The sequence below is a fragment of the Chenopodium album genome, chromosome 26 (genome assembly GCF_948465745.1).
Source record: "Chenopodium album chromosome 26, dcCheAlbu1.1, whole genome shotgun sequence".
Taxonomy (NCBI): Eukaryota; Viridiplantae; Streptophyta; class Magnoliopsida; order Caryophyllales; family Amaranthaceae; genus Chenopodium; species Chenopodium album.
Genome location: NC_137859.1, coordinates 29,579,955 through 29,596,758, shown reverse-complemented (window position 1 = coordinate 29,596,758; position 16,804 = coordinate 29,579,955). Strand labels below are relative to the sequence as shown.

Sequence of the window (16,804 nt, the reverse complement as noted above, 5' to 3'; positions counted from 1 at the left end):
ACAATCTTAGCAAACACTATCGAAGACCGCCCATCTCGTGCTATCTTCTCAAATCTTAGTGACAACCTCCACAATCTTAGCGAACGCTGTCGAAGACCGCTTCATCTTGAATCGTTCTTCTCAAATCTAATAATAACCTCCCCAATCATAGTGAAAGCTATTGAAAGTCGCTTCATCTCAAACCGTCCTTCTCAAATCCAAGTGAGAGACCTTTTTTATCTTAACGCCCCCTGTTGAGTCATCTTGAATCTTCAAATCTTCTTGTCCTTACTCCTTAGGAATAATCGACCTTTCTATCTTTGGAAAATTCTTCTAATTTTCCAAAGAACCATATCTATGTTTCTCAAAGTCTTCAAATTGATTTGCGGAAGTCTCCCATCCTAGGAATTCTTCGTGAACCATTATTTCGGTGTTTGCGATGAGCCAATGCTTAGGCGCTTTAAGTTAAGTCAGACGATATTTTGTCAGGTTGACCACTTATTGCGATTGTAATCAAGCCGACTACTTAATCATGTCAAATTTCTTATAAGTGCTAACTGGCGTACCAAGGAACCCAAAATTTCTGTATAAGGTCCGCATAATCATTTATGGGGGCCACGCATCTTGTCGCCGCACCAGCGCTTGCTTGAACTATCTGTCACCGCACATTTGGCATCTCGCCATTGGCCAAGTGACAATATTGTCGTCTGGCGCTGCTATCGAGATTTTGGAATAAATCCCCTTTCATCTTCATTTTTTGTCCGTTACTGTTGTTGTTGTTCATTGCTCGGTTTGGCTTTGAACCTTCAACTCGATCAACTCCTTTTAACCAAAATTCGTTCAAATCTTTTGTATATTAAAGCTCTTCATCTCTAATTTACTGATCCATGTAATTTTTTCTCAAAATCCGAGAATATTCTTGCTCGTTTGCTCTTTGGAAATGATAACTTCCTATGCCTTGTGGGAAACCTTATCCTCTAAGATTTTACTGAGTCTAAGTTGATTATGACCGATTATTGCTTGATTATCGTCAGGTCGATCGTGAATCCAACTGCAATCGGGCCGACTCTAGTTGATTTGCTAAGCTACTTGCGTCCTTTTGCTTCAAATCTTTTGTAAAAGCTACTCGTCCTAGTATACCTGTATTTTTATTTTGGACTCTCATCTATTTAATTATCTTGGGGTTGGCTTAAGACCTAATGTGTTGCTCGACTCATTGACTTGACATGACTCGACTCAAAGCGTTTGACACATGACTCATTGACTTGACATGACTCGACTCAAAGCGTTTGACACATGTATTGCAAAACTCATACAACTAAACCAGGCCTAATCTAATTGCATAGCATTAAATCAATCAATAGGAAATTAATTAAGCATTGACAATCAACAATAATAAATTACCCCTTCATATTATTCATTAGATCCCCATAAACCTTAGAAAGAAAACTACTCACACATAATTAAATATAAACTAAACAAAGCAAATAAACAAGTCATGAAGGAATAAAGAAATAAAATTGCTGAAATTAATAAAGAAGAAATCGTCACCAAAGGTAACGGAATTAAGGAGTTCAGTCTAGAACAAGAGTAAAGTTGTACAGAGAAATCTAGAGAGAGAAAATAAACTAAGTAGAGAGAGAAAGTCTAAGAGAAGAGGTAAACAAAACTAAAAACACTAAATCGTACTTATACAAAACATCTAACCTTGCAACTCTGAATCTGGGAAGCCACCTGATCGAGCTAATCCTCTCCCAATCGGGCCCAGCTTTTTGGTCGCACCATCTCCGATCGTGCTAGTGCTTTGCCCGATCGGGCCCGGCTATTCTTGAAGCTTGAACTTCGATTGGGCCTTAATTCCTTGCCCAATTCGGATTTCCACTTAGGGGCTTTAATCACTCGGTCCAATGCTCGTATTTCACATGTCGATCCCTTAATCACCGGCTTGATCACTCTAACTGGCCTTGGGCTACAAAAAGTGGTCGTGCTCCTCCAATGTTCGTAGTTGCTCCATAAAATCCCGGGAAAATGCTCCAAAAGTGCAATTCCCTACAAAACTCAACCAAAACTACAAAAACACTAGAAAACATCAATTAGTAATAAAAGTGGCTCTAACGAGCCAAAAACACTACCAATTAGACCAAGAGACGGGGGTAAATATTATATAAAATAGACATATCACTTATTGGCTCCAATGACGGGATAACCAACCCTGAAGATCATCACTTGATGGCATGCATACAAGGAACTAGTGTATCTCCAAAAAATTAGGTGATGCCATTTGGTGTAGATGTTTTCTAGCTACCCTAAAAGGTATTGCTAAAAGGTGGTTCAGTAACTTGCCGGTCGGGTGTATCAACAACTTCGAAACACTGGGATATTTATTATAACAATTTTTCCATAAATATATCGGCCAGAAAACCAGAATATATAGGCCTCAGCACAAACGTTCAAGATGAAAAGGAAAGGCTCTCGTCCTATGTTTAAAGATTCAATTAAGAATGGATTTAAATTCCAGGGTTTACATTTATTGACTTTTTCAAAAGCTTGAAGTCAAGATCGGCTTTTAAGTTTGATTTTGTTGTTCACTTTGATAGAGGCAATGAGAGAGGTTGAAGCCTATTTACATGCAGTAGAATAATGTTCAAGTGGTAAAAGTACCGATCAGCCAAAAGAAAGCTTAGAATTAGAAAGAGGCTCAGCAAGAACAGTCAGCACGGAAGAAGAGGAAAAGAAAATAAAAGAAGTATAGGTTGTAGAAAATTCTGATCAATTGTCAATAAGGGTTGAGGTTTACAATTCGATCCATGAATTTAATAAGGATAGTTATTCTATCCTAATAGAGATAAAAGATCAGGTGAAGCTTGATAAACCCAACCCATGAAGATCGGGTGAAGCTTGATGAACCCAACCCATGAATTTAATACAGGTATCGGTCATGACAAAAATGAGTGTAATAATTTAAAGCAGATATTAGAAAATTGGCAAAAAAATGAACTTCTTAGCTCTTATACTCAAAAATCGACATTTATCATGCTGACAAACAACAAAACCAGCAAAGAAAAGGGTAGAGATTATGGCTATGATACTGACCCAGATTTTGTGGTTGTGATTGTAGGAGGCTATGCATCGGTAAGACCAACTATCCTAGGAGCCAAAGACCATGAGAGACGTTTAAGCGGATCATGATAGACACCGTAGTTCCTTAGACATCATCAGTAAGTCTTTCTTAAGAAAACTAAATTTGAATGAGAAAATTCAGCTTGAGGTTTCGCACCCGCTGGCTGGATTGGGGGTGGAGTGATTTAACCAATCGGAAGAATTAACTTACCAGTTTGCTTTGTCGCAAGCTCAAGTGCAGACAGTTACTCATCCGGTTTAGAGTATAGGATTAGTTTATGGCCTCGTGATCAAAAGATAGCATGAGATTGCTATGTAACTGTGGTCAAGAAAACTTCAATTGGCATTGAAAATACAAATACCTGTCTAAAACCTCTTTACCTGGTCAAAAGAGAAAGCTCGGCAAAATAAAACAATAGCAATTATCGGTCGAGGGCCTGCTAGAGGAGCTTTATCCCCAACCTGCTAGAGAGCACGTAGATGTAATGTTAAATTAAGCTTAACCCATAGCATATAGTAAAAGTGGGAACGGTGGTAACCGAACATTTAAGCTTGGCTCTAACTAATTTGCTTCAAGAATTCAAAGAGTTTTTTGCATTTGAAGATGAAGAAATGCATGGCGTAGATCCCAAGCATGTTGTACATAAGCTGGCCGTTGATCTGACAAAGAAATTGGTACGAAAGAAAAAGAGAAACCACGGTGAAGAGTGCAATTAAGTGGCCGCTGCCGAGGTTAAGAAGTTATTTGCTAGGATGATTCGGCAATCTTGACTAGGTGGCCAATGAGTTCTAAGCTAGTCAAAAAGTCAAATGGATTATGGTGAATGTGCGTAGACTACACTGATCTTTATAAGGCATGTCCAAAGGACAGTTTTTCTGCTACCAAAAATCAATGTTTAGTCGATTTCACAGCGGGTCATGCCTTAATGAGTTTCATGGATGCATATTCGGGCTTCAACCAAATTCTAATCTAAAAGAAGATCAGGAGAAGACGAAATTCTCCTATTCCACTTTATTATATTGCATGATGAAATAGGGGGGAGGGGTAAGGCCGAACGTATTAGCATCATGGTTATTTATAGCCTAGTTAAGCGCATTAGCAATATAAGTAGAGTTTAGGGAAAGTGGAAAACAACCAAATAAGAAAGCTTGACCTTTTCCATGAAATTTAATCTCACTCATTTTTTATAATGAGCCGCTCCTACTCGGCATTAGAAAAATAGGCCAGAATCCCGGACATAGTAATAATCTTGTTCTGCTTAGTTACTTGGTGAGTTGGTGTTGGAATTTGATATTCTAAGCCCGCAACAGCTTGTTAGTGGTACCACCTTGTAAATATTTAATTGATACCCTAAGTGGTATCCAACTCAGACTTCAGCCGAGCCAATTGATTCATGAGCTGCATCCAATCCATGCGTAGGGTGACATTTGCCTCAACCTGAGAATTCATGCATTCTTTAGTCAGTATATCATTCTTACTTGTGGAATACTCTGCTGGATTAAGGGATACCTTTGCCCATTAGTTGGCGACCCTTACCTCCCGGTCTTTTCTGGCCTTCCAAGGTTTACAAAACTCTACTCAAAGCATCATTTTCTTTGCAAAAAAAAAAATTAATTATGGTTCGCAAAGATTAATCAAATACTAAGGATTATGTGAAACAATTATACCTCAGCCAATAATGTCTGAATATGAGCAAGATTGGCTGAATCATGACCCCGAATACACTCACGGTCTTCCTTAGAAACCGCCTTCGCCATACTCTAGGCCTTACATGATACATCCGGCCTCCCAGAATAATAGTCAAATAATTGTAAGAGCAAAAAAATGGGGTTTCCTAACGAAGTATCTTCGTAGGTAGACATTAAAGACTCTTGGTAAGACTTGACCCGGGCAGGGATGCATACATCGTCGATTACTTGCATTGGTGTACTGTAGAAGGAGAATTTATAGGATAACTTTTTCCAAGAGATTGGACAGCAGATGGAGTACTCTTAGCGGCATCCCTAGTGATATGGATAACGATGGGCTTGGCCCTGGTCTTGGGAGTACCCCGGCTTAAGAGTATTACCTTTGAAACATGTTTTACTCTTTGAATCGAGCATTAGTAAGTTGTCCATTTCTCGGCCTGATAGAGGGGTTTTCTGGAGATGGGTTGACAGTGTCCAAGTCCACAATGGAGTCGGGCCTATTTGCAGAGCAAATCATTGAATCAGAAGCAAATTGGCAAGATTAAGAAGGTTCGGCAAAAGTAGAGTCGTTCTCCTCTATGGATTAAAACTTCACCCATCTAAACAACTATCATGCTAACTCACAACAATCAGATTAACTAAGACAAAGCCTTATCCTAAGACCTTGATGTTCTTGGAGCATTGAAGCTTTCCTTTGATCAAATAGTTCGATGCACTTTTTCTTAAACACCTTTAAGCGGGCTAAAATACTTTATAATAAGAAATAAGTAATAATCACATAAGTTGTTTGTTATTACTTCAAAACCCAAGAAATTGAACGCAACTTTTTATAGTTCTTTTTGTATAAATTATATTGATAGTTAAAGGTGGAGGATGCCCAGCTAATCTTTATGATTGCTTTAGTTTGTCAATCTATTTCGGGCCAACTCAACAATTGGAGTTGGAGTTAGATTGTGATGAGTCAGCTGCATCGATGGACATGTAGGCAAGCGATTTGTAAATGCTACTACTTAAATCCTCTATTGAAGCTACCACTGACACCCACCATCTTCATCATAACTAACATCACTATCTTTCTCCTTTAAACCGACCATTGACACCACCACCTCCGGCCGTCGAATTAAACGAAAACCCTAGGACTCAAAGGTAAAATTAAGGGCTTGGTTAACCCCAAAGGGAAGGAGTGACCAAGAACATGGTGTTGGTGAACTGTGGTGGAGATTTGATGGAGAGAGGAAGGTGGAGGTGGTCATTTTATGCAGCCGCCATTGATGAAGGAAGGTAAGAACTAAGAAGCTTTGAGGAGAGAGGATGAAGAAGGAAAAGTAAGTTAACGGATGGAATTGGGTTCACTCCGTCTAATGACGTGTGTTGCAAAGTCAACCGAAACATGGACATTTTAACATGTGACACAACTAAAATGACCAAGTGATCCCCATTTTTCATGATGAAAATACCAAAATTACCCCTAAATTAACATTTTAAAACAATCAAAGAGATTTACAGGAAATTTCCCGTTAAAGGTATTGATAGTCAATAGAATGCATTGTAAATTATGCAAAAAGACAAATAATGGGTCAAACAAAATGGAATGAATATAGTAGAACTAGAATTGTTAATTTGAGGATATGGCCTGGATTCGGTTTAAATCAAGTCATGTGTCAAGTTATATTTAGATTGAGATGTATCGGATCAATCTAGCTTTTGGGTTCGATTCAAGTTCGGGTCTGATCAAGATTGGTTCGAGTCATGTGTTGGATTGTTTACCCTTTTTATATGCAGGTTGGGTTTAATTTAGCTTGAGTCAAAATCAGATTTAGTTTATATTCGGGTTTTGTTGTGTCACGTTTCGAGTGAGTTTACGACTTGTAAATTCAGGTTCAAATCATATTTTGGTTGGATAATTATCAAGTTGGATAAAGTCTAATTGGGGTCAATTTAGGTCGAGAGTAGCTTCGAGTTTAGGTCATAAAATATCGCGCCAAATCAATTGGCGATTAATAATCGGGTTGGGTTCATTTCAATTTACAAACCCACTAGTATAGCCCATTGTTCGGGTATAAGTCAAGTTTCAGGTCTTCATTACTGATTCATGTTGGCTTTCGGAGTCGAGTCAGTTTTTATACCTCTATGTACAATGTTAGTTTAAATTTGTATACTTTTTTGGTTAATAAATTACAACATTGAAGTTTTTGCACTCGTTAACAAGTAATAATAATTGTGAAATATGTGTACTTAATTATATGATCAAGTGAATTTTGTTTGATTCATATTATCATACACTTTTATCCCTATCTTTTGAAAGTATATGAAAATAATTATGAATAAGCGTGAGGACATGCAATTATATCCTTTCGCAGTTTATTTACCTATGTGCCCTTTTGATATGATGTTAATTGCATCTATGTATTTCTTTATGTGATTTAATGATTCAACTCTTATGGAGTGTTTGGACAATTGTATCCTCTAAAATACTTATTTACTTATTGTCCTCATTAACATTAGTTGTTTTTTTTAACTCTTAAAATAATTGTGCGGTCATTTATCCCTGACTTTTTAAAAGTCTGATGAAATACTTGTGAATAGTGTGAGCGCAAATTTATCCCTCAAATGTTTTTTACCTATATGCCCTTATAAATATGATTTACTTGTGTCTAACCTTTTTCTTTTGCGATTAAACTCTTATGAATATTTTTATGAATATGTTATACCCTCATAAATATTTGTTTACGGAGTACTTATTATTTTCCCTCATTAATGTTAATTGTCTTTTTTTAAAAAAAAACTCTTAATAATAGTGTGTGGACATTTAGTCCTTTAATATTTTTTTTCCCATCTTTTAAAAAGTATGAGAAAACACTTATGAATACTGTAAGGAGTCAGACAATAAACATATTCTTAAAATATTTTTTTAATACCTATATGCCCTTATAAATATGATGTTTATAGTCTCTAAAAGAGAAATCACTAGGCGTAGGATTTCTTGTGATTTTACTCTTATGAATAGTGTTTGAACATTTGTACCCTTTTTAATATTTATTTACTTATTTGTCAACATTTATGTTAATTGTTTTTTTAGTGTATAGACTTTTATACCACTAAAAATACTTTCACCATACATGGCTTGTTATGGCGAGCGATTAGCCACCCTAGTAACTCTAAAATATATACATACATACATATATATATATATATATATATATATATATATATATATATATATATATATATATATATATATATATATATATATGGATCCGGTGAGAATAGCTTCATATGTAAGAATTCATATTTATATGAGAACTGATTTAAAATTTAGAACATGTGAGTAAAAATTTAGAACATGTGAATAAAAATTTAGAACATGCGAGTTAAAATTTAGAACATGTGACTCAAATTAAAATTTTGAACATATGAGTAATAATTTAGAACATTTGTGTGAATAATAAGTTTAGAACATCTGATTTATGAATTAGAACAAGTGATTAAAAATTTATAAAATTTGCTTTATGAAATTTTAAACACACTAGTAAAATTTGGAACATCTGATTTAAGATTATGAACATGTGAATAAAAATTTAGAACATCTGATTTAAGTTATAAACATGTGAATAAAAATATTGAACAAAATAATATAGAATATAGAAAGTGTGAGTAAAGTATTTAGAACATTCGAGTAAAAAAATAGAACATATGCTTTGAAATCTGGAACATATAATTAAAATTTTTAGAACACACGTTTTAAAATTTAGAACATATAAGTTAAAGTTTTGGAACAAGTTATTTAAAATTTATGACATCAAACTTAACTAATTTATGGTTTAGAACATGTGAGTACTAAATTAGAAAATTTGATTTAATTTTAAACACCTAAGAAAAATTTTAGAACATCAAAATTAAAATTTAGAACATATGAGTAAAAATTTAGAACATAAAGAGTGTTCTCACATATGAAAAATTCTCACATAAGAAAAATTCTCACGAGAACCTATATATATATATATATATATATATATATATATATATATATATATATATATTGTTAATTCACAATAATTGAAGATAATATTTGTGAAATTCTGATTTTAGCAAATGCAAGTGGAAAGCTAAACGTCGCCCTCGATTATCTAACTAACGCCCGCAAAATAAATTAAAATTACAATCTTACCCTTTTTATTAAAAAAAAATAACCCTCAAACAAAATTACCCCCCTCCCCCAACAAAACCCTCATTCCTTACTCACTCTCATTCTCTCTCTAAACAAACCACCACCACCACATCCACCTCCACCACCACAACATCCACCTCCGCCACCACCATCACCGGAGATAAAAGCGCCGGAGCAATAGTTGAGCGCCGATCTACACATTGATAATGCCGCGGAAGGACAAAGGCAAGTCTATCGCCGGCGGAGAAGAGGTTCGTTTTTTTTTTTATTATTTTCTGAAATCCAGGCAAACGCCTGATTTTTTCTCACAACCATGGCTGAAACGCCTAGTTCGTGCGTACAGCCGTGTGGTTGTACGAAAAATCTGGGCGGTTGAGGTGAAACGCCCAGTTTTTTCGTACAACCACACGGCTGTACGCACGAACTAGGCGTTTCAGCCATGGTTGTTCGAAAAAACTGGGCGTTTGCCTGGGTTTTTAATTTTTTTTTTTAAATTCGTTTTTTTTTTTTTGGTATTGGGTTTTAATTGTTTGGCTTTCAATTTGTAGATTCGTTGTAAATTCTTTTTTAGTCTTTCTATTTCCACTAATTTTCTCTTTCAAAGTTTTTCTACCTTAGTTTTCTAAAAGTTTGCACTTTATAGTCACAAACCACGGTGGTACCATAATTCTTCTCATAAAACAAAGATAATTGAAGGGCAGCAAAACAATCATTGTTTATGAAAGATTATCATATTGCTCACTAATAATTGAAACGTCATAAGAATGGAGAAAGGGTGTTTGAAGAAATGTTAATTAAACTAATATAGTTCTCGTGAATCATCGTGATGTATGGTTATATTTAATAAACTCATTGTGATGAGGTCTGTTTGTTTATAATGTAAATTAAGAAAGTTTTCTACCACATAAATTTACTATCTACATGGTTAATAATTTGGTTTTTAGTTGTTGATTCATTCAAGACTACACTTGACTATATATGTTTGGTTTCGGTCATATTTCTTATAGTTGATGGTGATACTAGTATTATAGCATTAATTTATGTCGGCTAATGCAAGATTAACTAAGGAATAATGTAGAAATATTGTTTGTTGGATTTTGTTATAAATAATTGGATGATATGTGTACTAGTTTATTATTTGGTTAAAAGTTTGAATATTTAGTTGTTAATTATTAGAAATTTGTTGGATTTTGTTATAAATAATTGGATGATATGTGTACTAGTTTATTATTTGGTTAGAAGTTTGAATATTTAGTTGTTAATTATTAGAAATATTAGTTGGTTGATTTTGTTAGTATTAATGCCATTTTATTCTTAATTTAGAATGTAGTCGAGGGTTCTGGTCCACGGCATGCTAGATCACGCGGCATTAACGCGTCGATTAGGAGAGATAAGGGGCCGGGGATTAGTATACGGGAAGGTAGTTCTTTACCGGAGCGCGACAGAGAAGTGGGTAGTTCTGGGACTTATTTGGATGAGCAGGAGGGAGCCGGTCCTAATCCTTTGTTGAGGACTACTAGCTCGGTTTCGGGTTCAGGTTCGAAATACGATGATGATGGACCCGAGGACGATGATGCTGATGCTGATGCTGATGCTGAGGAGCAGCCGACTGTCGTGACGAGAGGTCCTGATGAGAGATTTACGAGTTCACGACCACCTCGATCTGTAGCGCCTTGGCTTGTTCAGGGGCCGATGGACGGTGGACCCGATGTTGGGACCGTTATTCCTAGTTTTGGGGCCCATGTTGCTCGATATATTTGGGACGGGCATGATCGACGGTTTTTGCGGTGTCATACTAGAGCTAGTGTGTGTAGATTGTTGAGTGACTGGATGGAGGGATTTACGGCAGACACTGCTACGCGGATACGACAGACTGGGTTGTCGCACCTGCCGAGCATTATGCACGACCACCTTGATTTTCCGCTGATTTCTGCTTTTGTGGAGAGATGGCAGCCAGATACAAACACCTTCCACCTACCTTTTGGTGAGATGACCATTATGTTGCACGACGTTTACCACATACTTGGTATTCGGGTTGAAGGTGATATGGTTGCCGAGGATCTATCTAGTGACCAGTATAGGACATTTGCAGCTGAGTTGTTACAGTTGACTACAGAGGAGCTACAGGTCAAGACTCAGACTGCCATCTATAGGAATGGTGGCGTCCATACTGACCAGATTTTTGATAGGTGTCGTACTGTAGAGACTACGGAGGAGGTTCAGGTCATTGGTTACATGTGGGTCCTTTTGGGTAACACGCTCTTTACTGACAAGAGCGGTTCTCGTACCCACCCTTCTTTTCTCACTGAGTTGTGTGTGGAGCATAACCTGGATAGGTTGCCGAGATACTCCTGGGGTTCAGCCACACTAGCGTACTTGTATCGTCAGCTCGGGCATGCCACCCGAAATGGATGTGATTCTATCGCGGGTTGTCTAACTCTTCTCCAATCTTGGATATATGAGTACTTTCCATGTTTTCGGCTTCAGCAGGGTGTGTTGACGCGAGACGTTCCATATGCACGTGCAGGGTTATGGGATGTTGGTATGGCGCGGAAGCATCAACAGCGTCTCGTGTCCTTTCGTACTCGACTTGACCAGCCGGGTGACCATGAGGTATAAATAGATACGTAATACTATTTGTTTTACAATGCTTTAATTTACAGTTGATTTACTCTTGTATTAATTTGTAGGTATGCTGGTTGCCGTACGGAGCTTTTCCTGCATTACAGGTGCCTAGTACTGCGTTTACTGGATGCATTCGATATCGAGGCATCATAGAGCCATATATGCCCGGTCGAGTTGTTCGACAGTTGGGGTTTATACAGGAGGTTCCCGGTGACATGATTAAGCCTGATGATTCTCATAGACCAGTTAGTGTTAAGTCTTATAGGGTCAGTTTTTCAGCTCAGATGACTACTCGCATGTGGAATTGTTTTGTTCCCAGTGCTGCGTTCAGTCTTCTGCTTGGTGGATATACTAGAGTTCCGCCTGACGGACATACTTGTGCACCTGACTACCTATCATGGTTTAGGAGAGTTAGTCATCCTATCGTCACTCCTAATGTTGAGGATGATCACGGTCTTCCTGAGAGGACCAACGTTGATTACGTAAGTTTTTTAATACTTGTTTTTTTTATTTAATTTTTTTTCCTATTATTATTAATACAATTATAATTGTTTATGCAGTGGGTAGGACGATTCATGGTTACAGCACAGCGATCACTTAGTGAGTACCCTACACTATCGAGAGACACCAAAGCAATGTTGGAGCAAGTGATTTCTGATTGGAATGCAATAAATGGACTTGCTGATTAGTTGTAATATTTATTTGTAGCTTGGACTTTATTTTTTTATTAGACTATGTTTTGGATGTTGACTATGTTTTGGATGTTATTAGTGGCCATTTAAGTTTTACAAATTTGTTGGAAATAATCAAGTTGACATTGATGTTTGAGTTTTATATTTTTTATTTTCTAATAGACTGTGTACTTGCTTCACAAAAGAAATGCTTAAAATAAATTAAAAAAATAACCATGTTTATTAATAAAGTTAAAATAAAGTTGAATCAAAATCCACACCAATACTCAATGGTACTCAAGAGTTTATTAATGTCTGCCACAATTGAAGCCTTCTATCGTACCTTCTCTCCCACCCGTTTACACTTGCTTGACGAGCGTTAAACCACATTGGTGAAATTGGAGGTAGTGGGTGGTCATGTTCCATATGCAACCGAATGAAATGCGATCCACCAACAGTTCCAATCACAAACTCCCCAGAAGGCCTATCTAAAGGTCCACGATTGTTCAACGGCAAAACAGTAGTAGATGGATAGTAGCTCGACGGTCTATTTCCTACTCCATAACAAATCACCACCACATTCCATAATGTGGCAATAGCAAAAAAATCATGTTGTGCTACCATCCAGTGCTCCTCTCCACACGCATCACCATCCCATCTAATCCGGTCTATCTCCCTTTGCAGTCCTGAACCAACCCCTTAGCCCCATATGTCGTAGTAAATCATGTTGTACAGCCAAGGGTGAGTACCAACCTCATTTGCCATTTGATGTCGAACCAATCGCCACTCCTCCTGAGTTCCGTACAATAAATCTGCTACGCAACTAAATCCGCAGTTCCCATCACCAATTACATCCTTAACACCTACGACGTAAGGCCAAATGATGTTGGAAATAGCGTAGCTGTATCTGCATTGGCGCATGTCGAACCCAGTACCTACAAAATTAAAAACATAATATGACATATAGTTAAATGAAAATTTAAGATGAATAAACATATTATTTAAATCGATGATCACCTGTATTAGATGGGGGTGGTCTACTTCTAGATCGATTCTCTCGCCCACTACGTTCAACATGCTCAAAAAACGAAGGATCCCGCCTATTACGATTCTCGGGTGGTCGTCCCCTTACACGGGGGTTGACTCTAGGCTCCTGAAGGTCATCGTAGTTAGGATCCATCTCACCCTCAATAACTCGTGACACGTGCCTAAGCATCACAGGATCACTGGCAATAACCTGATCAACAAGGGTGCGGAAATGAGCTCGATCCTCATCATTTTCATCGACTATATTAGGTATGTCGACACCATCTCCAATGACAAGGGTCCTCCAAAATGGATGAATATTCTTAGAATACAACCCCTTCCCAGCAGCAATCGAGTCATATATTTGGCACGCACAAGGTAAGCCGTGGGTAGTACGTAGAGCACACCCACAGCATCGATGAATATCCGTACTCAACCCTCGCATTCTATTCGTCTCACCGAGAAGAATAGACAGACAATAGTGGGATACCTTTCCGTTCAGCTGATGTAAAGGCATATGCTTGTACTTCTGACCATGACTTGTTCTACATGCCTCCAATCCATTACGAATGGCTATGATCTTGTTCTTAATCGAGCAGTGCACTTGAGCCCAAACCGTGTCCAAAGAGCCTGTTGAACTGTCAATCCAACACTTCAATGCTGAATGCTGGCTCTCATCCCTGCAGTTGTTAACATTGCCAAAGTGTAGTACCTGGTTTGTCCAAAACAATACAAACTTCTCCTTATGTACGAGCCAAGTGTCCATAACATATTCAATCACTTTCGGCCATCGACTCCACTTGGTTTTCAACACTGCAAGTTCTCTGTTATATGCCTCTTCAGATGTAGCATTAATTACAAGCCTCCACCTCCCATTTTTGAACTTGGCACCAATCTCCTTTTTTTTTCAAATATGGAAGTAACCTTCGCCTCAACATCTTTGTTAATATGCCACACACACAACATGTGTCTTGTGTTTGGAAACACGCTCTTCAACGCTGCACAAAGGCCAAGCTCCCTATCTGTCAGTAGTACTGATGGCTCTCTATGATGACCGATCAACAACCTCAAGCACTCAAGCACCCACCGATAACTTTCCTGAGACTCTGACCTCATGAATGCGTATGCAACAAGAAAGTTTTGATTAGTCGGTGTAACCCCAACAATCTCAAAGAATGGCATGCCGTATCGATTCGTCTTGTAAGTGGAATCCATACCTATCACGTACGGGTATGTGCGAAGCAAATTTGTCATGATCGGGTGTGCCATGAAAGCATGTTGCAACACATTGTTGGAATCAGTAAAAACCCAAGTGAGGTATTTACTATTTCTGGCCAAACGAAGCACCTGGTGAACTACTTCTCTTCCTTCAAATTGCTCCATTCTTATTTTACTTCTGCAGTTGTAGACATGCCTGATGTTTGGATGGTCTCCGGGAAACTTTTCTACAAGAGTTCTCATGATATGTCGAGGTGGCACCTGTGCCTGAGTCATGTCACGCACTACCTGCTTAGCAGCAATACTAAGACCGCTAATTTGTCGATGTCCCTCGGGATAAACAACCAAAGAATGATTGTGAGTTTCGTTCAAGCAACTAAGCTTCCAACCATTTACTACTCTGACATACTCAACCTTGAGTTTGAAGGGACAATTGTTTGCCTTGCTTTTGGTGTCTTTGCGTATCGCGTTCATCATGTCTCTTATCATGCCCTTTTTTCCACGATCACAACTCACATATCAATACGGTCGACCACTCCGATCGGTCTTGTAAGAAGCCTTCACTAACATAAATCCGAGCGGTCGACAAACATTTTGTACCCAAAGAACAGCATCCTCAAAACTCGGAAACACTTCGTTTGTCAAAAAATGTCCACTATAGTCCACACCGTCACCATCCTCGGACTCAGAATCCTATATAAATATTAATAAAAGTTAGAACCAAAGAACACGACTAATAATAATAACAACAATAACAATACAGCTAATTATAAAAAAATACTTTCAACCATAATAATGACAATAACAATAATAATAACAATAATAATAATAATAACTAATTTTAATAACAATAATAATTTCAAAAGTATAAAATCCAATGACAATCAACCAATACGTGAAATAAAAAAATAAACAAAAAAAAAAAGAAAAATCAAAACCCAGGAAACGCCTAGAATTTTCGAATGACCTAGGCTGAAACGCCTAGTTTTTTCGAATATCCTAGGATGTTTCGAAAAAACTAGGCGTTTCAGCCTAGGTCATTTGAAAATTCTAGGCATTTCCTGGGTTTCGATTTTTTCAAAAAAAAATTAACGCAACGTACCGATTTTGATTGGTTCGACGAGCCTTCGGCAAGCGTCAAAGGTTGTGTTTCTGGTATTTCGTTGTTGTCCATAAGATCTAACGAAATTGATTTTGCAAAATTTATGATTTGTTTGATTTCACGGTGGTTTGGGGTGGTTGTCCGATGAAGGTCGGTGGTTGTTCACCACTAGAGAGAGCGGTAAAAAATTTTGTGTCCAGTAAAAGTATGAAATTGAGGTAAAATTAATTATTTTTATAATCGTTATAATAAGGTTAAATACGTAATTTAATTTCATTTTGCGGGCGTTAGTTAGAAAATCGAGGGCGATATTTAAAAACCCGCATTAGCAATAGTTAAAATACTGAAGAAGTATATTACCCAGTCATCCAAATTAAAAGTAACACATCAAAAAATTGGTAAAAACTTAGGATATCGAAGACAATAGCATCTTATAATTGTAATGTAGGATCCAGATTCCAGATTGTAATTGTAACAAACACAAATCAAAATTTGATCTCAACATACCAAGAAAGATGGGACCACAACTTTTCTTCCTAAGTCAAACAACTCATTGATGACTGAGCATGCATTCAAATTCATCTATGACTAACAAACCCTAATTAAAGAATATTAATTATAGTGTAGTGTAAATGTGTAATATGAAATTACGGAGTAAAATAACAAGTTAGAACCACGAGATGAGAAAATGGATCAGCCGAGATATGAGATATTGGCCATAGAAATTGGGGTAAATGTAATTTTTTAAACACAAAAATTGTTTGTAATTTGATTATTTTGGAGATTTTGGTAATTATTAGGAAAATAAAAGGGTAAAATAGGAAAAAAAGAAATGGTCAAACATTGGGATGAAAAGGTACATGAAACAGCCCGATCCTCTAAACGGCGCAACATACTCTACCGGTTTTCTTATGATGACGTCATCCACACGTGAACCCATAATTGTTGACCACCTCTCACTCACATGTGGGGTCACTCACTCTCACGTGTGGCTCCTTTTTCTCTGAAATATTAGAGAATGTGTTTTTGTTTTACTATAAGTCTAAAGTTATACGAGTACTTCCTTCGTGTTTTTATCAGTGTTATATTTTATCCGACACATAATTTTGAGTTGTTTAATTAACTTAATAAAAACTAAGTGGGGTAGTTGGAGTATTAAAAATCGCAAAAGAAATAAAATGAGGTTAATAATTTATTGAAAAATGA

The 16,804-nt window shown here is 37.2% G+C and overlaps 1 protein-coding gene across 1 annotated transcript; it reads right to left on the bottom strand.

Annotated features, from left to right (window-relative positions):
* Positions 1-12,549: 12,549 nt before the first annotated feature.
* LOC145616992 (uncharacterized) lies at positions 12,550-16,180 on the bottom strand. Its single transcript, XM_081671701.1, has 6 exons — positions 16,106-16,180; positions 15,097-15,189; positions 14,203-14,988; positions 13,270-13,990; positions 13,002-13,187; positions 12,550-12,938 (listed from the first exon to the last, which is right to left on the bottom strand). Exons 1-6 carry the CDS (start codon positions 16,178-16,180, stop codon positions 12,550-12,552), a joined length of 2,250 nt encoding a protein of 749 aa, XP_081527827.1.
* Between the last annotated feature and the right edge of the window lie 624 nt (positions 16,181-16,804).

Coding starts and splice junctions, on each gene's coding strand:
- LOC145616992 (XM_081671701.1), bottom strand. CDS start 16,180: ATGAATTTGAATGCATGCTCAGTCATCAATGAGTTGTTTGACTTAGGA. Junction 13,991..14,202: donor ACAAAGATGTTGAGGCGAAG/GTTACTTCCATA, acceptor TGGACAAACCAG/GTACTACACTTTGGCAATGT. Junction 12,939..13,001: donor TCAAATGGCAAATGAGGTTG/GTACTCACCCTT, acceptor GGGTTGGTTCAG/GACTGCAAAGGGAGATAGAC.